This window comes from Coregonus clupeaformis, chromosome 33, assembly GCF_020615455.1.
Source record: "Coregonus clupeaformis isolate EN_2021a chromosome 33, ASM2061545v1, whole genome shotgun sequence".
Taxonomy (NCBI): domain Eukaryota; kingdom Metazoa; phylum Chordata; class Actinopteri; order Salmoniformes; family Salmonidae; genus Coregonus; species Coregonus clupeaformis.
The window spans coordinates 29,646,433-29,668,815 of NC_059224.1; the positions used below are offsets into that span (position 1 = coordinate 29,646,433).

The 22,383-nt window shown below is 43.4% G+C and overlaps 1 protein-coding gene across 4 annotated transcripts in view; it reads left to right on the top strand.

Annotated features, from left to right (window-relative positions):
• med23 (mediator complex subunit 23) overlaps window positions 1-8,694 on the top strand; it is a 33,540-nt gene extending 24,846 nt beyond the window's left edge. For all 4 annotated transcript variants that reach the window (XM_041860680.2, XM_041860681.2, XM_041860682.2 and 1 more), the window contains 3 exons: window positions 2,951-3,071; window positions 3,723-3,854; window positions 8,003-8,694. In XM_041860680.2, coding sequence (XP_041716614.1) covers window positions 2,951-3,071; window positions 3,723-3,854; window positions 8,003-8,182 — 433 coding nt within the window. In that variant the 3' untranslated portion in view covers window positions 8,183-8,694. The remainder of the gene's footprint in view (window positions 1-2,950; window positions 3,072-3,722; window positions 3,855-8,002) is intronic.
• The last annotated feature ends 13,689 nt before the right edge of the window (window positions 8,695-22,383 follow it).

The following is a 22,383-nucleotide window of genomic DNA, read 5'->3' on the forward strand; positions in this document are numbered from 1 at the left end:
TGCCCTTGTGCTCCTGTGCTTCCGCCAGACTGTCATGTGAAATGACAGCAGAGCCCTGGCCTGCTGGGATTACATTACCATGAAGCAGATGGAAAGGCCTTATGATGAGACTCAGAGAAGTACAGTCACTATCTACTGGGCTGGCTACAGCTCTCTGACATTATGTGATGCTACTGTTTAAGATGAGTAATGTGCCCTTAAATTGGAATGAGCATGGGGATTCTAATTTCAGGAATTGGTGCATATATGCCTACATTTTCATTGGTCCAATAACATTTATATGCATGTTCTACCTGAATAGTATCTCAGATTTCACAGATTATGAAATATTGTAAACATTTCTTTAAAAAAATATATATATATACAGCTGCGGAAAAACTTAAGAGACCACTGCAAAATTATCAGTTTCTCTGGTTTTACTATTTATAGGTATGTGTTTGGGTAAAAATAACATTTTTGTTTTATTCTATAAACTACTGACAACATTTCTCCCAAATTCCAAATAAAAATATTGTCATTTAGAGAATGTATTTGCAGAAAATGACAACTGGTCAAAATAACAAAAAAGATGCAGTGTTGTCAGACCTCGAATAATGCAAAGAAAATAAGTTCATGTTCATTTTTAAACAACACAATACTAATGTTTTAACTTAGGAAGAGTTCAGAAATCAATATTTGGTGGAATAACCCTGATTTTCAATCACAGCTTTCATGCGTCTTGGCATGCTCTCCACCAGTCTTTCACATTGATGTTGGGTGACTTTATGCCACTCCTGGCGCAAAAATTCAAGCAGCTCGGCTTTGTTTGATGGCTTGTGACCATCCATCTTCCTCTTGATCACATTCCAGAAGTTTTCAATGGGGTTCAGGTCTGGAGATTGGGCTGGCCATGACAGGGTCTTGATCTGGTGGTCCTCCATCCACACCTTGATTGACCTGGCTGTGTGGCATGGTGCATTGTCCTGCTGGAAAAACCAATCCTCAGAGTTGGGGAACAATGTCAGAGCAAAAGGAAGCAAGTTTTCTTCCAGGACAACCTTGTACGTGGCTTGATTAATGCGTCCTTCACAAAGACAAATCTGCCCGATTCCAGCCTTGCTGAAGCACCCCCAGATCATCACCGATCCTCCAAATTTCACAGTGGGTGCGAGACACTGTGGCTTGTAGGCCTCTCCAGGTCTCCGTCTAACCATTAGACGACCAGGTGTTGGGCAAAGCTGATAATTGGACTCATCAGAGAAGATGACCTTACTCCAGTCCTCTACGGTCCAATCCTTATGGTCTTTTGCAAACCTCAGCCTGGCTCTTCTTTGCTTCTCATTGATAAAGGGCTTTTTTCTAGCTTTGCACGACTTCAGCCCTGCCCCTAGGAGCCTGTTTCGAACCGTCCTCGCCGTGCACTTCACCCCAGCTGCCGTTTGCCATTCTTTTTGTAGGTCACTTGATGTCATCCTACAGTTGTTGAGTGACATTCGAATGAGTTGGCGGTCATCCCGGTCAGTAGAGTCGTTTTTCGCCCTCTGCCGGTCTGTAGCTTTGTTGTCCCCAATGTCTACTGTTTGACCTTGTTCTTATGAACCGCTGTCTTTTGAAATTTTAAGGATGGAAGCAACCTGCCGCTCACTGTATCCCTCTGCTAGTAAAGCCAGAATTGAAACCTTCTTTTCCTCACTCAAAACTTTCCTTTTCAACTCTTTTGGCATGGTCAATAGTTCTTTTTTTATTAATATTACTTTTGAGGTACTATTAGCACTGTTTTTGCCATCCAGCTGGTCCTATTGCAAGAGGATAGTGATGACCACAGCAGTGGTTTTTATACTTTTCCTCGTTAAATAAGATTTGGTTCATGTGATCACCTAATCAGTACCTAAGTCAGTAGAATGAGGTGTGCCTGTGTTGGAATTCAACAGACACTGGAATGGAATGGCTGTCATACATGTAGAGATGCTGATTTAAGAAACATTTGCAGTGGTCTCTTAATTTTTTCCACAGCTGTATATATTTTGTGCCTCTTTTTCTCCCCAATTTCGTGATATCCAGTTGGTAGTTAGTCTTGTCCCATGCTGGGACAATTGTGCGCTGCCTCATGGGTCTCCCGGTCACGTCCGGCTGTAACACAGCCTGTGATCAAACCCGGGTCTGTAGTGATGCCTTAGACCGCTGCGCCACTCGGGAGGCCCAATATTGTTTACTTTTGAATTTGAAAAGCAACCAGAAATACTACAAAAGCAATTTATATTCAAAAGCCATTCTCTAGGACGTGCCAAGCCAATCAGAATCTGAGTGGGCAAGATATACGATGACCTCTCCTTGCCAGGCAGTCATTACCTTGGTGACTCCTCTCAGCCAGTGTTTGTGTTAGCGCTTCCACTCTACCGCGTTATAGTGACAGTGACAGGCAGGCTGCTGCTATCCCCGGGCTGTCATCATCACTGTGGGCCGTGACACGTGGGAGATCTCAGCAGGCGCCGCGGCATCCTGACAACAGAGCCCGGTGACGTGACGCACCCCCAGTGGCGTGGGCAGCCAAGTGTGTACGCCTCACACTGACGCTTCTGGAACACAGATCACACACAGCTCGCTCGGGAAAAACTCTGCACACACACAGACACCTGGGATCTATCTTGTCATCTACGACCACACTGAGGCTTTGGTTCTGCTGTACCTGTGGTTTATATTCCACTGTCTCTGTTCAGAAAACCCTGTCAATTATCATTTAAATTCAGTGCCTCCACTGTCTTCTTCCATTTGCATACAGCTCTCACAGTTCGAGCCTTAGTCGCTTTGAACATCAGGTGCTTGGCTTTACAAAGCCTTCCACTACTTTCTTCTTCAGTCCTTTTCTCCTCCATCCCAGCATGTCTTTGAAAGAGAGCAGTCCATTCTCTCCTCTTCAGTCTCGATCTCTCTTTACGAGAAGTGTAACATATTCTCTCCTGTCCCTCCCCAGGTTCCTGTCTGAGGTGCTGAAGCCCATAGTGAAGACCGAGTTCCAGCTCCTCTACGTGTACCACCTGGTGGGGCCCTTCCTCCAGCGCTTCCAACAGGAGAGGACCCGCTGCATGCTGGAGGTACTGACTACTCCTGTCAATATATACCCCCCTCCTCCATCTCCCAGTACAACCCTAATACAACCCTATTATACCATACAATCCCACACAAAAGGCCTGTAAATTAAATTCCCTTTCACACTCCCTTGACCATTACAGAGAATAGAGCTGATGGTGTGTGTGTGCGTGCGTGCATGTGTGTGTGTGTGTGTGAACGTTCATATGTGTGACATGTACGTGTGGCCCTGAGGTTAAGCCCCAGTGCTGGCGCCCCATTGCCACAGATCTAACCCCCAGAAAATGGACAATAGCTGGGTAGATTAAAGGGGAATTAGGTGGCTCACTGAGAAATCCTGTTGTTTGTGGAGAGGAGCGGGAGGGTTAAGGTCCTTGGTCTCCTCTCCCAAGAGGCAGTGGCTCTGTGCTGGGTTGTGCTGTGGCTTCCCATGGACAGCTCTAATGAATCTGCAGTACTGCTGTTGACCAGCCTGCCACCCCCTGGAAGGCGCTCGGACAAAAATAGTCATTCTTAGAAATAGCCATTCATTCTGTTTTTCACTCTGGCTTTGTGTTAATCAGATGTGTGACCCACCATCGCCATTCAATCAGTGACTGATTTGTCTGTGCCTTTTTTAACGATCTACGCATTTATGTGTGTGTTGTGAACTGCAGATTGGAGTGGCATTCTATGAGATGCTACAGGCTGTGGACCAGCACAGTCAACACCTGTCCTACATGGACCCCATCTGTGACTTCCTCTACCACATCAAGTACATGTTCACCGGGGACAGCGTCAAAGACCAGGTTAGAGAAATACTTGGGTTAAAGTTCTCCATTACTGTGACGGGGACGGGGACGGGCAAAGTAATTCAAAGCGTATACTTTATCACTCAGGATGTAACTTTCCACTGCTCCTATTTATGGCATGTAATGTTGTTATTAAAACAAAATCCGACAACCCCATAGTAGAATAGTTCACTTATTTACCTAGTCGGCTTGTTGTGTGTTCTATGTGAGATAAGTATTCCTCTCGAGGCGCATTCAAGTTGTGAGGGCCATAGGAGGGAAAGCAGTCAATGCACAACAATTTGGAACGCAATCATGGGAAAACACTTTTGAAAGCAGTTTTGACAATATACAGTGGGGAAAAAAAGTATTTAGTCAGCCACCAATTGTGCAAGTTCTCCCACTTAAAAAGATGAGAGAGGCCTGTAATTTTCATCATAGGTACACGTCAACTATGACAGACAAATTGAGGAAAAAAATTCCAGAAAATCACATTGTAGGATTTTTCATGAATTTATTTGCAAATTATGGTGGAAAATAAGTATTTGGTCACCTACAAACAAGCAAGATTTCTGGCTCTCACAGACCTGTAACTTCTTCTTTAAGAGGCTCCTCTGTCCTCCACTCGTTACCTGTATTAATGGCACCTGTTTGAACTTGTTATCAGTATAAAAGACACCTGCCCACAAGCTCAAACAGTCACACTCCAAACTCCACTATGGCCAAGACCAAAGAGCTGTCAAAGGACACCAGAAACAAAATTGTAGACCTGCACCAGGCTGGGAAGACTGAATCTGCAATAGGTAAGCAGCTTGGTTTGAAGAAATCAACTGTGGGAGCAATTATTAGGAAATGGAAGGCATACAAGACCACTGATAATCTCCCTCGATCTGGGGCTCCACGCAAGATCTCACCCCGTGGGGTCAAAATGATCACAAGAACGGTGAGCAAAAATCCCAGAACCACACGGGGGGACCTAGTGAATGACCTGCAGAGAGCTGGGACCAAAGTAACAAAGCCTACCATCAGTAACACACTACGCCGCCAGGGGACTTAAATCCTGCAGTGCCAGACGTGTCCCCCTGCTTAAGCCAGTACATGTCCAGGCCCGTGCTAGAGTGCATTTGGATGATCCAGAAGAGGATTGGGAGAATGTCATATGGTCAGATGAAACCAAAATAGAACTTTTTGGTAAAAACTCAACTCGTCGTGTTTGGAGGACAAAGAATGCTGAGTTGCATCCAAAGAACACCATACCTACTGTGAAGCATGGGGGGTGGAAACATCATGCTTTGGGGCTGTTTTTCTGCAAAGGGACCAGGACGACTGATTCGTGTAAAGGAAAGAATGAATGGGGCCATGTATGGTGAGATTTTGAGTGAAAACCTCCTTCCATCAGCAAGGGCATTGAAGATGAAACGTGGCTGGGTCTTTCAGTATGACAATGATCCCAAACACACCGCCCGGGCAACGAAGGAGTGGCTTCGTAAGAAGCATTTCAAGGTCCTGGAATGGCCTAGCCAGTCTCCAGATCTCAACCCCATAGAAAATCTTTGGAGGGAGTTGAAAGTCCGTGTTTCCCAGCGACAGCCCCAAAACATCACTGCTCTAGAGGAGATCTGCATGGGCCGAATGGGCCAAAATACCAGCAACAGTGTGTGAAAACCTTGTGAAGACTTACAGAAAACGTTTGACCTGTGTCATTGCCAACAAAGGGTATATAACAAAGTATTGAGAAACTTTTGTTATTGACCAAATACTTATTTTCCACCATAATTTGCAAATAAATTCATTAAAAATCATACAATGTGATTTTCTGGATTTTTTTTCCTCATTTTGTCTGTCATAGTTGACGTGTACCTATGATGAAAATTACAGGCCTCTCTCATCTTTTTAAGTGGGAGAACTTGCACAATTGGTGGCTGACTAAATACTTTTTTTCCCCACTGTATATTTTGAAAGCAGTTTTGGCCTTTGTTAAAAAAGGGTGGGCCCTCAGTTTTCCATTGCTACCACGTTTATTTATCTACTCCTTAAATTGCGCAGGTGGCATTGTTTAAAAATGAAGTTTTACAACCAGAGTTTCGAGCATGGTTTAGGCGCAGCTGTGCAACAGAGCTCTTAAATGGGCAATGTCGTCTTAAAATGACATACTTTGTAATAGAAACGTAAAATTGTTTACTTTAAGTAAATAATGATTTATGTATTTATAATAAAATATTCATTTATTATTAATAATAATAACAATCAGGATGTTGTGTCCTATGGGGTAAATGCAGATGACCAAACCCCATTCTTCAAGTGCCTTCAGAAAGTATTCCTACCCCTTGACTTATTCCACATTTTGTTGTTACAGCCTGAAATCAAAATTGATTCAATTGATGACAAATTGAAAACATGTTTTTGAAATGTTTGCACATTCTTTTTTAAATTCAAGCTCTGTCATGTTGGTTGTTGATCATTGCTAGACAGCCATTTTCAAGTCTTGCTATAGATTTTCAAGCCGATTTTAAGTCAAAACTATAACTAGGCCACTCAGGAACATTCAATGTCGTCTTGGTATTCAACTCCAGTGTAAATTTGACCTTGTGTTTTAGGTTACAGTCCTGCTGAAAGGTGAATTTGTCTCCCAGTGTCTGTTGGAAAGCAGACTGAACCAAGTTTTCCTCTAGGATTTTGCCTGTGCTTAGCGCTATTCCGTTTCTTTTTATCCTAAAAAAAACTCCCTGGTCCTTGCCGATGACAAGCATACCCATAACATGATGCAGCCACCACACTTGAAAATATGAAGAGTGGTACTCAGTGATGTGTTGCATTGGATTTGCCCCAAACAATGCTTTGTATTCAGGATATACAGTTAATTTCTTTGCCACATTTTTAGCAGTTTCACTTTAGTGCATTTTTACAAACGGGAATATATATTTTTTTCTTTACCAATAGATGCCCTTCTTTGCGAGGCATTGGAAAACCTCCCTGTTCTTTGTGGTTGAATTTGTGTTTGAAATTCACTGCTCGACTGAGGGGCCTTACAGATAATTGTATGTGTGGGGTACAGAGGTAGTCATTCAAAAATCATGTTAAACACTATTATTGCACACGAGTCCATGCAACTTGTTAAGCACATTTTTCCTCCTGAACTTATTTAGGCTTGCTATAACAAAGGGGTGGAATACTTATTGACTCAAGACATTTCAGCTTTTCATTTTTTTATTAATTTGTAAACATTTCTAAAAACATAATTCCGCTTGGACATTATGGGGTATTGTGTGTAGGCCAGTAAATTCAGGCTGTACCACAACAAAAATTCAAGGGGTGTGAATACTTTCTGAAGGCACTGTACATTTTATAGCCACTATGCTTCATCAGTTGTGTTACAGGTGATAATGCGTATTGCTAATAGCACATCTGATAATATAGACCATGCATAGGCTATATGAATGGTCCAATATGTTCAAATACTTTTTACTGAAATACTACCAATATGTTACTGGGCCCATTTCCGGAGGTGGAAATTATATTTTAGATGGTGTCAGCAGCATTTTATTTTCATACATTTTTGGAGTAGAATGTAGTTTAAAAAGTCACCAGAACTGAGCTTCTCAGTCCTTCTACATAAAAGAACCCCGGACCCCCTAAGCAAGGCGACTGGAATTGGTCAAACTCGCAGTTTAATACATGTACAAAATTATCGTCTTTCCCCAACAGCATGTTGGTCATGACTTTCTTACATGAAAGAGGAGGTTAACTTGGCCCCAGACAATCGATCTGTGATCGACTTAAGTTTCAGTTGTGGGATTTTGTGTTGCTTTTAACCCTGAATACTGTGTACTCTATGCCTTTCCTTGACCTCAAAATGTTTGCTCACTTGGTTTTCTGTCATGTCCTGCATTGGTATTCAGCCTCTCCTCTTCCCTCCTCCTCTAACTATATCAACACACCATGAATTTGAAATTCTAATTTGTTTGTCCTCCAAACATTCCCACGTATTTTACTTTGATGTCACTTGCTGCATGTCCCACTTCAATTCAGGGTCTAAGGCTGAAGTTGGCGTCTCCTCAGTAGTAGTACAGAAGAGATTAGTTGAATTGTCCTCCCAGCTTATCCCTTGTCTCTCATAGTGTTGTGTTTAATGTCGAGTGTGTGTGTGTGTGTGTGTGTATTCCCAGGTGGAGAAGATCATCCTGACCCTGCGTCCGGCCATGAAGCTCCGTCTGCGTTTCATCACCCACACTAGCAAGATGGAGCCTGCAGCTGCCAGCGTTCCCCAGCCCTCCTCCTCTGTGTCCTCACCCGCCCCACAGAGCAACCCCGGTCCCTCCAACCTCCCCCTGTCTGTGGCCCAGTAAAAAACACAGTCTGTCAGCCCCATGGCCATGGTCCCACTGTCACCAGCTGGAGGATTGAGATGGACACACTCCACAAATGTGTAGGTCAGGGTTGCAGACAGACAAGATGACCCTGAGAGTCTGGTCTCTTGAGACTGACCATGCAACACCCCAGTGCTGTGGTGTGTTCCAAAGCTTTAAACAGCCAGTCAGTCCAAACGCAGTATAGAAGAAAACAGACGTGAACTGTTACACAACAGACATTACCTTTTTATAACCTTTAGCTTTATAGTGCTTTTTATTGTTGAGTGTATTGGAAAAAGACAAGTGTTTTCTCTGCAATCATTGGTCTGCTAGAGTGTATATATAAAAGACTACGGTTGATGGCGGCTCATTCTGTTATTGCTCTCCCTTTGTAATAACATGAGATGGTCCAGTGCTTTGTGACTCCCTACTTAATCATGAGAGGTGATTTATGTTGTATTTTTCACATGAAGTAAAGAAGAAATAAAACGTCTTAGGATTCTGAGTTGGATTGTTGTCTTGTCTGATCCCCTGTTATTCTGCACTCTGCTCTGTAGAGATGACCTGTATTCTGTCAGCTCAGGACCTCTGCCAGATGTCTGGATGTTGTTATGGCCAGATGCACAAACACTAAGTTCAGAACAGGGTCAACAACTCAAACTCTCTTTAACACAAACTAGACTGGAGAGGCGTACGGTGCTTAGAACACTATCTCTACTTGCACATCATCTCTTGCACATCTATCATTCCAGTGTTAATACTAAATTGTAATTATTTTGCACTATGGCCTATTTATTGCCTTACGTCCATAGCTTGCTACATTTGCACACACTGTATATATATTTTCTGTTGTATTTTTGACTTTATGTTTTGTTTTACCCCATATGTAACTCTGTGTTGTTGTTTCTTATCGCACTGCTTTGCTTTATCTTGGCCAGGTCGCAGTTGAAAATGAGAACTTGTTCTCAACTGGCTTACCTGGTTAAATAAAGGTTAAACAAAAAAATTACAAAAATTAAATTCTTTTTCAGAGCTGAACTGATTGGTCAAAAGACTAATTAGTGAAAAAAAGATCTGAATTGGCCTGCCTGTGTAAACGCAGCCTATGAGTGGGCGGCAGGTAGCCTAGCGGTTAAGCGCGTTGGGCCAATATCTGAAAGGTCGCTGGTTCGAATCCCCGAGCCGACTAGGTGAGAAAGCTGCCGACGTGCCCTTGAGCAAGGCACTTAGCCCTAATTGTTCCTGTAAATTGCTCTGGATTAGAGTGTATGACAAATGTAAATAATGAGTGGTATTTCTGCTGTGAGATACAGAATGTGATTGGAAACTTTTTTCGAATGAGTGTTGATTCAGATTCTTGCGCTAGTCTCTCCTAAAGAAGCCTTTCACCTTCCAAGGACACTAATGTCACATTGGAATAGGAAATTAGATGGTACAGGGGAGGGGATAAGGAGAATAATCAATTTATTTAACCTTAGTCATTCATTTCCATGCCCTGGGATTCTTATAGATGTGATTTGCATAATCTGTAGGAAGAGGTTTCAGAAAGCTGTCAACTCCAGCACTCTGTAATGTACAGTAATTGTAATTCTGGTGCAGTATGCATGCAATGACACGCTAATTCAGAAATGTGCTTGATGAAAAACAGGGGCAGTGTATTTGCTATCATACATCTAGCAATATTGTTGGTACAAATTTACCTGAGCATATACATTTAGAATTTTTTCTCTCCATCTATAAAAAATTTTCACTAGAGAATTACATTAGCCTAGACCATATGGACTTTTCAGACTGGAAGATAGGGGCCAAAGAAGGTGATTGTATTTCACAGTCGGGCTGCTGCTCAGCTCCAAACATTGGGGCAGCAGTGCCTGCATCTGATATAGATCTAGGAAATGTGGGGAATTGACTCAGTAATAATGCTTGAAATTAATCAAGTAGTTGCTGATGCTGAAGCTCAGTAAAAAGCAGCAGAGCAAGCTGGGCCCTGGAGGACAGTGAAGGCACGAATGTTTTATCAGTGTTCATCACCCCAGGCCCTCCAGGACCAGCCAGCATCGGCCTCGCCTTTCAACCCATTTTGTAATTAGAGTACAGAGGCCAACTACCTTCATTGATACAGTCCTGAGCTAACCCTTACAGTATCTATTCTCCCAGATTCCCTTCCAGATCGTTCACATGACTTTTGACTTCCCATGCTTCAATCAATATAAAAGGGACTGTGCTATGTAATTGACAGTGCAATGTAAAAGGTAATTTCAATGAAGGGGAGGTGGCAGCGGCGCGTGTCGGTACAAATGAACACTGAGATGGTTACGTTCCTGGGGTATTAGTCATCTGAGATGTGGAGGGGTTTAAAACGCTCACCTTCTCTCTACTATCCTATCTATGTCTCTTGGCTATCGCCCAATAGTTTATTTGGCATTAATGGTTTGTTATTTGGATTCGATAAGATGTATCTGCTGGGTGACATTTGATAGGAGGTATTCTCAGTATAATAAAAGACAATACAGAAATAAATGTTAAAGGCAACACAGGCCATGGATCAAATATAATTTTACTTGCTCATGATAAATCAAACTAATGAGAAATAGATTTTATGTTCGGTTTCGATTTCTACTTTATGGGTTTATCTAAAGAGTGTCACTTGTCTAATAAATAATTACACAACATTTTCCAGTAGCAGACCTTACTCTCCTACACAACCAAGTCTCCAGAACAAATCTATTACTTTACAGAGAGTCATGGCTTGGTTACTGTGGAGCCATGTCTTCAGCTCCCACGGCAATTTGTAAGAAACCCACCTCACCTCTACTTCCTGTTAATGGTCCCAAGGACCTGCCATCTGTGGTCCGCTGCTGATGCGGTTGCCATGGTCACAGTGACCAGCCAGACCTCTCAGACCAGACCAGAGATAGAATGTGACTCCAGGGGGCCTGGGGGCCTGGGAGAGTGGACAGGGGAAAGGCGAAGATAGGGAGGGGAAGCGAGGGAGGGAGTGTGGACTGTCTCGGTAAGGCGCTTTGCTGCTTTCTGTGTCCAGAGGATCAGGCCCTCTCTGTAGGGTCACATGGCCGCTACATTAAGCATGATTGCTTTCAGTAATCCCTGGTTCAAGCCAAGACATTCAATTAAAACAAGTGATGCTGCTTGTACAAGGGTTGAACGTTTCTGTTCTGTTGAAGAAAACAGGCTGAACATAAAGGATTTTTTTTTAGTTCTTGAATCCAAAATGCAATATGATCATTTGTATTTCTGGAAATGCATGCTGTGTCTGACATTTGATTGTAGGCTGCACTGTAATTGCGGTTATACCACTTACCTGTTCAGTTTCAGTTAACAGCTACATTATTTTCTTTGCAATATGCCATTTTATTCTCTCAAGTGGGTTTATATTTTCACTGCTTTGCAAATGCCATGTGTTCTCAGTCCTTGTTATTCTCCCAGCAGGTTACAACAAGGCATCTCTCCAAATGCCACGCTCATTGGTCTGAGAATTCATTATATGGTGTGTCACACAGACCTGTTGGTAAACTGCTCAGATGCTGGTGAGGCATCTGTGACAGACTGACTTGTCTTCTCGGCCCTGCCCTTGTCTCTCCCCAGCCCCCCAGAATGTCCACCCCAGCTCCCCAGCCTCTCAGTCCAAGTCCCTCAGCCCTCTCAGCCTCTCTCCATTCCTCCAACCCCTCAGCCCCAGCATCTGCTGTGCCTTGCATTCTGCCCCTGGGACTCCTAATGAAGAGTATTCAAGCCAGAGCTGTCATTAAGACTGAAGAAACAGACTGCCCTGCTCCGGATGACAGGGCAGTAGCCATTAACTATGTGACACTGGAACCTCAGCTCCACAGTCATAAATGGCACAAGTCAATGAGCTGCGGATGTGAGACGGATGCCAGGGAAATATGCATTAAATGTTTTCCAGGGTGCATCAGCAGAACAATTTTTAATGGCTATGGCTTTTTCCTGCTGTGTTCAATCATGTTTTTTTCCTGGCCATACCAATCTCACTGCATGTAATAGGTGCATGCATTTAATAAGTTGACAATGAGTTGAGTTGATACAGATAGTTGATATGCAGTCACTATTTGGAATAGAATCTAGACTTTAAGGTTCTAGGAAATTATTAAGCCTCTGCAAGAGAGGCACAGCTGTCATGTTATAAATGCCTTATAATGCCTTATAATCTCCGCTGCTGATGACATCACAATAACAGAAAGAGACAGACATATGATGTGAACAATTGACGTTTTTGACAGACTCCTCTTCACGTGAGATGAATAGGGTCTGAATGGGTGATATCACAAGATTCTGCTCTCTGAGGCTACAGTGTGTATCAGTGATTCAGGGATGCCTGTTGCTCATCGTATTAGTGGGTCATCTCGGATTGCTGTTCTGTGTTACCTGGCAACGTAAATGTAGACTGCACCCTGAAAAGCCAGATTCTGTCTTTGTCAGACACTTCACGCCCTCACACTTCAACAGTAACTATTTCCATTTTAGGATCATGTAAGTTCATGAAAGTTCACACACTGAGTCATGGTTGTATACATTTTTATGATGGTCTTATATTGTCGCAAATCTCAAGGTTTCATGGCCATCTCTGTCTCAGAAAAAAGAGAGCTACGTAGATTTGTATTCTGTCTGAATAGCTTTTTTAAAAATCTTTTTTTTTTTTATGTACAGTGGGGAGAACAAGTATTTGATACACTGCCGATTTTGCAGGTTTTCCTACTTACAAAGCATGTAGAGGTCTGTCATTTTTATCATAGGTACACTTCAACTGTGAGAGACGGAATCTAAAACAAAAATCCAGAAAATCACATTGTATGATTTTTAAGTAATTAATTTGCATTTTATTGCATGACATAAGTATTTGATACATCAGAAAAGCAGAACTTAATATTTGGTACAGAAACCTTTGTTTGCAATTACAGCGATCATACGTTTCCTGTAGGTCTTGACCAGGTTTGCACACACTGCAGCAGGGATTTTGGCCCACTCCTCCATGCAGACCTTCTCCAGATCCTTCAGGTTTCGGGGCTGTCGCTGGGCAATACGGACTTTCAGCTCCCTCCAAAGATTTTCTATTGGGTTCAGGTCTGGAGACTGGCTAGGCCACTCCAGGACCTTGAGATGCTTCTTACAGAGCCACTCCTTAGTTGCCCTGGCTTTGTGTTTCGGGTCGTTGTCATGCTGGAAGACCCAGCCACGACCCATCTTCAATGCTCTTACTGAGGGAAGGAGGTTCTTGGCCAAGATTTCGCGATACATCGCCCCATCCATCCTCCCCTCAATACGGTGCAGTCGTCCTGTCCCCTTTGCAGAAAAGCATCCACAAAGAATGATGTTTCCACCTCCATGCTTCACGGTTGGGATGGTGTTCTTGGGGTTGTACTCATCCTTCTTCTTCCTCCAAACACGGCGAGTGGAGTTTAGACCAAAAAGCTCTATTTTTGTCTCATCAGACCATATGACCTTCTCCCATTCCTCCTCTGGATCATCCAGATGGTCATTGGCAAACTTCAGACGGGCCTGGACATGCGCTGGCTTGAGCAGGGGGACCTTGCGTGCGCTGCAGGATTTTAATCCATGACGGCGTAGTGTGTTACTAATGGTTTTCTTTGAGACTGTGGTCCCAGCTCTCTTCAGGTCATTGACCAGGTCCTGCCGTGTAGTTCTGGGCTGATCCCTCACCTTCCTCATGATCATTGATGCCCCACGAGGTGAGATCTTGCATGGAGCCCCAGACCGAGGGTGATTGACCGTCATCTTGAATTTCTTCCATTTTCTAATAATTGCGCCAACAGTTGTTGCCTTCTCACCAAGCTGCTTGCCTATTGTCCTGTAGCCCATCCCAGCCTTGTGCAGGCCTACAATTGTATCCCTGATGTCCTTACACAGCTCTCTGGTCTTGGCCATTGTGGAGAGGTTGGAGTCTGTTTGATTGAGTGTGTGGACAGGTGTATTTTATACAGGTAACGAGTTCAAACAGGTGCAGTTAATACAGGTAATGAGTGGAGAACAGGAGGGCTTCTTAAAGAAAAACTAACAGGTCTGTGAGAGCCGGAATTCTTACTGGTTGGTAGGTGATCAAATACTTATGTCATGCAATAAAATGCAAATTAATTACTTAAAAATCATACAATGTGATTTTCTGGATTTTTGTTTTAGATTCCGTCTCTCACAGTTGAAGTGTACCTATGATAAAAATTACAGACCTCTACATGCTTCGTAAGTAGAAAAACCTGCAAAATCAGTAGTGTATCAAATACTTGTTCTCCCCACTGTATTTATTATGGATCCCCATTAGCTGCTGCCAAGGCAGCAGCTACTCTTCCTGGGGTCCAGCAGAATTAAGGCAGTTCATACAATTTTGAAAAACATTACAATACATTCACAGATTTCACAGCACTCTGTGTGCCCTGAGGCCCCTACTCCACCACTACCACATATCTACAGTACAAAAATCCATGTGTACGTGTGTATGTTATCGTGTGTGTATGCATGTGTCTGCGCCTATGTTTGTATTGCTTCAGCCATAATGACCGAGACGTCGACCTGATCTCATCTCCATCTCCCTGCCTGGCCTTGTGACTGTACTGTATAAACATTTCCTTCCTGCTAGGGATAGGGTCTTAGGGAGCAGGAACTGCATATCTTTTAAAGTAAACCCACAATTCATTCATTTTGTCTCTTTTTGATAATGTGAACTGAGGTAACCAATTTCTACTTAACCTGACGGAACATTTGCCTTCCCCCACGGACAGATTTTCCTTCCCCGGATCCAGTGCTAGAATACAGTTCATTATTTTGTTGAGATAGGTGAATACTTATCTAATCAAGATATATTAGTGTTTTATTTTTCATTAATTTGTAATAAATGCAATAATATTTCTCTACTTTAACATTACAGAGTATTTTGTGTAGATCGTTGACCAAAAATTAAGCAGAGCCAGTTCAGAAAGGAAACCCAAATGCCCAGCCTCAGGCTGATGCATCAGCTGTGATGGCATCAATTAGAGGCTAATATCAATCACGCCTACCTTATTTGGTGGTCTATTTAAGCTGACCGGGTCTGCTTACTCATCCTGCTGCTGCAACTGCTACTGCTACTATGCTCTGGTTTCTTGCTCCCACCACCACCCTCCACCTGTTAGGTTCCGTGCTATTTTATATTGATGCTTTGCTTGGGCAGTGAGCTACCCTGAAGGAGCAGAGCCTATAGCGCCAAGACTTGCATTATTCATTGCTTAATAAATGGTTAAACATACAGTATTTCCACGTGGCCTTTTCTTTCTGAAATGACAGTTAAATCCATTTTAATCCCACTTTGTAACACAACAAAATGTGGAAAAAGTCAAGGGGTGTGAATACCTTCTGAAGGCACTGTATACCCATCCACATATGTCTTTGCCCTCTAGTTAACTCCAGTCATGTGCAGCTGAAAAGAAAACTGCATATTTCTGCCTACATCATTAGTGCTCTATTTTCTCACTGCCAGCCAGGGTTTCCATGGTAACGGGGTGCATCAGGGAGGATCGGTGTCTACCTGTTGTTTGCCTGTCTGTCTATCATTGCCTCCCCCTAATCCCTACCGTGTGCCTTGTTAAACTGCCTCAATCGCTTTTCATTACTTCTGCTACAAGCACTCACATCAGCCTCCAGAGGACAAGAGGGAGGCAGACCAGACCCCCTCTTGCCGGCCGCAGGCTTGTTCAGTCCAGCAACAAGAGCCTCTATCTCTCCCAGCCTCCCTCACTCTCTCCCCAAAGAGCAGCCTTGGCCTGGAGATGTGGGCTGCTGTCCAGAGATAGTGTTTGGGTGAGTGTGTATTTGTCCATGTGTGAGTGCTTGTGTCTAAAAGAGAAAGATAAGAGAGAGAGAGAGATAATGCAGTATCTCATGAACAATGGCAGAGTTCAATCCACAGTGGGGACAGTGTAATGTGGACAAGCGATAGAAACAAAGCCAGAGCAAACCGAGTTCAGTCTTCAGGACGGTCACACCAAAGTCATACGGTCACGGTTGACAAGCTAACGCGGTCAAAGCTACCTGATCACAAAGCAGTGTTACAGGGATTCAATAGACATGCCCCACTGGGCATACCCCGTCAACGTGGATAATTTGGTAATATTTGGTTGAGATGTTGATCAATGAGATTAATCTATATTCACCCACTCAAAAAGACAGCAAAAAGTTAGCTGAATTTCCAATGTGTTATCACTATCACAATCAGATCACGTCTCCCTGTTCCTACTCCCCGCCTACAAGCAGCAGCTCAAGAGGGAGCAACCAACACAGTGAGGCGCTCGACAAAGGAGGCCGACTCAACGCTGCAGGACTTTTGAGAATTCTGATTGGATTATGTTCAAAGATTCATCCACCCAGGACTCATCAACATTGAGGAATATACATCGTCAGTCACAGGCTTCATTTGTTAATATGTTGATGATATTGTACCGACAATAACAATTCGAACATAGCCCAACCAAAAACCCTGGATGAACAGGTATCCATACCATGCTGATAGCCCGTACTGCAGCATTCAATGTCAGCAGAACGAACCCCGATGACTCGGTGGCGCGCAACACGTATAACAGCTGACGGGCGTCTTTTCAGACATCTTCAACCTGTCCCTGCCCCAGGCTGTAGTCCCCAACTGCTTCAAGGAGACCACCATTGTTCCAGTGCCCAAGAAAAACAACGTGAAAAACAAGCCTGAATGACTATCAACCCGTCGCACTCACCTTGGTCATCATGAAGTGCTTCGAGAGGCTGGTCATGGCCCACATCAAGGCCAGCATGCCAGGAACACTGGACCCACTCCGATTTGCCTACCGCTTCAACAGATCCACGGAAGATGCCATTTCCATTGCTATTCACATGGCCGTAACACATCTGGACAAGAGGAACACCTATGTGAGAATGCTGTTCATTGACTACAGTTCAGCATTCAACACTATTGTTCCCTCCAAGCTCGACACCAAGCTCAGAGGCCTTGGTCTGGACACCACCCTCTACAACTGGATCCTGGACTTCCTGATGGGCAGACCACAGGCTGTGAGGATTGTCAACAACACCTCCTCCACATTGACTCTTAACACAGGGGCCCCCCAGGGGTGTGTTCTCAGCACTCTGCTGTACTCCCTGTTCACTCATGACTGCGTGGCTTTGCAGGACACCAACTCCATCATCAAGTTTGCTGACGACACCACGGTTGTAGGCCTGATAACCAACAACGACGAGTCAGCCTATAAGGAGGAGGTAAGTGAACTGGCATTGTGGTGCCAGGACAACAACGTCTCCCTCAACGTCAGCAAAACAAAGGAGTTGATTGTTGACTTCAGGAAGTAGAGGAGGGAACATGCCCTGATCCACATCAATGGGACTGCTGTAGAGAGTCATCAGTTTTAAATTCCTCAGTGTCCACATCTCAGAGGACTTGTCACAGACCAACAACACCACTACCTTTGTCAAGAGGGTGCAACAGCGTCTCTACTTCCTAAGGCGGCTGAAGAAATTTGGCATGCCACACCAGGTCCTTTCCAAATACTACCGCTGCACCATCGAGAGCGTCCTGACTGGTTGCTTCATGGCCTAGTACGTGACTTTTTCCATCTACGACCGCAAGGCCCTCCAGCGGGTGGTGAAGATGGCCCAGTACATCAATAGGATCGTGCTCCCACCCATCCAGGACATCTACTCAAAACAGTGCCTGATGAAGGCCCGCAGCATCATCAAGGACCCCACACGCCCCAGCCACGAGCTGTTCACTCCCTTACCATCGGGCAGACGGTATCGGAGCATGAGGTCTGATACCAACAGGCTCAGAGACAGTTTCTATCTACAAGCCATCAGACTGCTGAACACTTGAACTGGCCACCTGCTCTGATTCTCCGCACCTTAGCAAACATGCACTCACTCACACACCCACACACATCACAATTGCTGCTACCAGACTCTTATTGCTAATACTGCACAATTTAAAACACTTGCCCCCCAATCCCCACTTTCTCTGGTACATGTGTAAATATTCTACTATAAATTGTGCCTTCCTGTATTATACTAATGCTAAAAAATGTATTACATTCTACTGAGCCATTTACTTTATGCCATTTACTTTATGCTCATATTCCTATCTTTTAGTATTTGTTATTGTTGTTGATTTGTTGAGAAGTTTGGACATACCTACTCATTCAAGGGTTTTTCTTTATTTTTAAAATTTTTTACATTGTAGAATAATAGTGAAGACATCAAAACTATGAAATAACACATATGGAATCATGTAGTAACCAAAAAAGTGTTAAACAAATCAAAATATATTTTAGATTTTTCAAAGTAGCCATCCTTTGCCTTGATGACAGCTTTGCACACTTGGCATTCTCTCAATCAGCTTCACCTGGAATGCTTTTCCAACAGTCTTGAAGGAGTTCCCACATATGCCGAGCACTTGTTGGCTGCTTTTCCTTCACTCTGCAGTCCAACTCATCCCAAACCATCTCAATTGGGTTGAGGTCGGGTGATTGTGGAGGCCAGGTCATCTGATGCAGCCCTCCATCACTCTCCTTCTTGGTAAAATAGCCCTTACACAGCCTGGAGGTGTGTTTTGGGTCATTGTCCTGTTGAAAAATAAATGATAGTCCCACTAAGCGCAAACCAGATGTGATGGCGTATTACTGCAGAATGCTGTGGTAGCCATGCTGGTTAAGTGTGCCTTGAATTCTAAATAAATCACAGACAGTGTCACCAGCAAAGCACCCCCACACCATCACACCTCCTCCTCCATGCTTCACGGTGGGCACCACACATACGTAGATCATCCGTTCACCTACTCTGTGTCTCACAAAGACACGTGGTTGGAACCAAATATCTCCAATTTGGACTCATCAGACCAAAGGACAGATTTCCACCGGTCTAATGTCCATTACTTGTGTTTCTTGGCCCAAGTAAGTCTCTTTTTCTTATTGGTGTCCTTTAGTAGTGGTTTCTTTGCAGCAATTCGACCATGAAGGCTTGATTCACACAGTCTCTTCTGAACAGCTGATGTTGAGATGTGTCTGTTACTTGAACTCTGTGAAGCATTTATTTGGACTGCAATCTGTGGTGCAGTTAACTTTAATGAACTTATCCTCTGCAGCAGAGGTAACTCTGGGTCTTCCTTTCCTGTGGCAGTCCTCATGAGAGCCAGTTTTATCATAGCGCTTGATGTTTTTTGCGACTGCACTTGAAGAAACTTTCAAAGTTCTTTACATTTTCCGGATTGACTGACCATGTGTAACAGTGTTGCTTCCGTCCCTCTCCTCGCCCCTACCTGGGCTTGAACCAGGGACCCTCTGCACACATCGACAACAGTCACCCTCGAAGCACCGTTACCCGTCGCTCCACAAAAGCCGCGGCTCTTGCAGAGCAAGGGAAACAACTACTTCAATGTCTCAGAGGGAGTGACGTCACCGATTGAAATGCTACTAGCGCGCACCGTTAACTAGCTAGCCATTTCACACCGGTTACACATGTCTTAAAGTAATGATGGACTGTCGTTTTTCTTTGCTTATTTGAGCTGTTCTTGCCATAATATGGACTTGGAAAACAAGGTCCTGGGATTTCCTCGTTCGTTGTCTATCATGGCAGATTAGAAGGTGGAGCAGGCTGCTTTTAATGCTTTGCTTTTAAAGCCTGGTGGTCTTTATAGGCCCATAGGTGGACAGTTAGGCCAGTACCTCTCCACAGATGCTCTAGCTTGCGTCCATGGGTCTTCATGCTTGTTGAACCAGGTTGAGACAGTCAAGCAGGTTCAGGAAGTCTGTGGCAGAGGAACATTTTGTTGAAATCACAAAGGATAACAACATTGGAGAGGATAGGACAGAGAGAGGTGATCAGCTCAGAAAACTCTGTAGTAAAAGAGACTGTGTTTGTTTTAGGGGGGCGATAGATACATATCACAGTGAGAGGACTGGGAGACTTCATTTTAAAAGCCATGCATTCAAATGATAAGCCAGCAGGGACAGGCAACACTTACAGTTCAAAACAGTCTTTGTGGAAAACAGCAAGACCACCACCCCTGCCATTTTCCAGATATTTATAATCAGGTGAAGCTGTTTCATTGAGTAGGTAGAAATCACAATTTCTGGCCATTGTCACTGATTAACTCTTGTAATTGTAGAGTCTTGTATGTTAGAGATTGCGCATTAAACAGTGCCAGTCTTAAAGGGGCCTCAGTGAGAGGCAGAACATGGACTTTTGTAACTGGCTGCAGATAGATTCTTTTGGCTTATGAATGGATTTCCTACCGCATCGCTGGCCTCGATGTTTAAGCTTTTTCCGTAGGATTCCAAGTTGAAGAAGACCTTTTTGAGCTCCTTACTCATGGTTTGTTTTATCCTATGAAGGAATCCTCCTGAGTAAAATGTTCTTTTTGGCTGAGATTGAGAAGTGAATCCAACATATAAATTATTAATTTGTAAACAAACTGGAATGAAAGACAAACACAATTCAATATCACTAAAGATTATTACATTTTAAATCAACCAGAGCTTGAAACCATAGGCCTATTGTATTGTTTATTTTATTTTATTGTTCTGGGTTGAATTGAAACAATAGCTGTTGATGACTTTGAAAATGCTATATAGGCCTAAATAGCATCATTGATGATACTGTATATGAGTGATAAAGTATGGTCACATTTAATTTGCTCTGTTAAACCTACCCTTTGGAATGACTCCGACAGCAAGTAAATCGATTTATTTAGTTTTTAAGTGGAGATTTGTCAACAATCATTCTCACGATAGCTCTTTGGTAATAGTCAGTGACAAATATCATAGCATGGCTGGGCTTGGTTAAAACCCTGGGAGACCAAAGGGTAGCTATAGATAGATAAATTATCCAGTAGGAGGTGCTGCCCAGCTTATTGTTTTTTTCTGATAGTGTATATACTGTAATGTTGAAGATCTGACGTTGTTTTAAAGGTACAAATTCAACATATTCTATACAAGGTTTGTCTATGTTGAAATTTGGTTACCATGATGACATAATCCTGTGGTTGAAATTTCACCCTCAAAACAACAGTTTAGGTCAATTACTTTTTTCAAATCCAATGTATTTCTACATAGATTCCACGTCACAACATGTTGACAAATTATGTTGAAACAACGTTGATTCAACCAGTTTGTGCCCAGTGCGGCAGTTTAATTCAATTCAATAGATCTTTATTGTCCCCGAAGGACAATTCTTGCCATTACTTCCCATTGTTTCTAGCTGGCAGGTGCAGTTGTATCAGGCAGGCCCACTGTAGTATAATGACATAGGTCTGTAGCCTGAATAACATTATGATTATGACATGGTGGATCTGTTGAAGAAATACTCCTCCAACTCATACACAGTGTGGCATCCATCATTGCTACCGGGGGCACAGTAATTGTTGATGTAATCTAGGCTTAATTTTTTCACAATTGAATAGACATCAGGTAATTCGGCGGTCAGGTCTGGAGGGTTTGTAAGGGAATTAAAATCAGGTTGAGAGGAGTTTTGGGGGAGCGTTCAAGATGACAAACACTCATTTCGGTCATCACACTTGATGAATAGTGCCCAGTCTACCCACACACATCTAATCAAGACAGAGAGGCAGCGAATGCAAGGCTGTCTGAAGGGCACCTGCACCTCTCATGGACAGAACAGAATAGTCCTGGTGAAATAGGTGGATCCGGGATCCGTGTGCTTGATTCCAACTCGAACTGAAGGTTGCTTTTTTCGTTGAAAGTGATGCTTTTCCAGATGAATATAAATCCGTGCAACAGAATGTGGCTTTGTGCCTTCTGTTCATTGCAATCCCTCAGACTGCAGACTGGGTTTAGGCATTGCCTCAGGGGGAAGCTGAAAACTTGTCCCTCTCTCTGACAGTAACCAAGCCAAGACATTCTCTGCAGATTAAGACATTTTGTTCTGGCATCCTGGTTGTGAGGGAGAAAGTAAACTCTGCTACTGGGAGGCCGGAGCAAATCGAGTCTGAGTCAAGACCGAGACTGCGAGGGGGGCGTGGGGTCCAAAACCGAGACCAGAAAAATGTGAGTCCAATTCAAGACCATGATTGTAATTGTGTCAAATCACCACCATAATAAGAGTTTAAAATGTCCTTTATTTATCATCAACAAAAAGTGAGCTACAGTGGGGAAAAAAAGTATTTAGTCAGCCACCAATTGTGC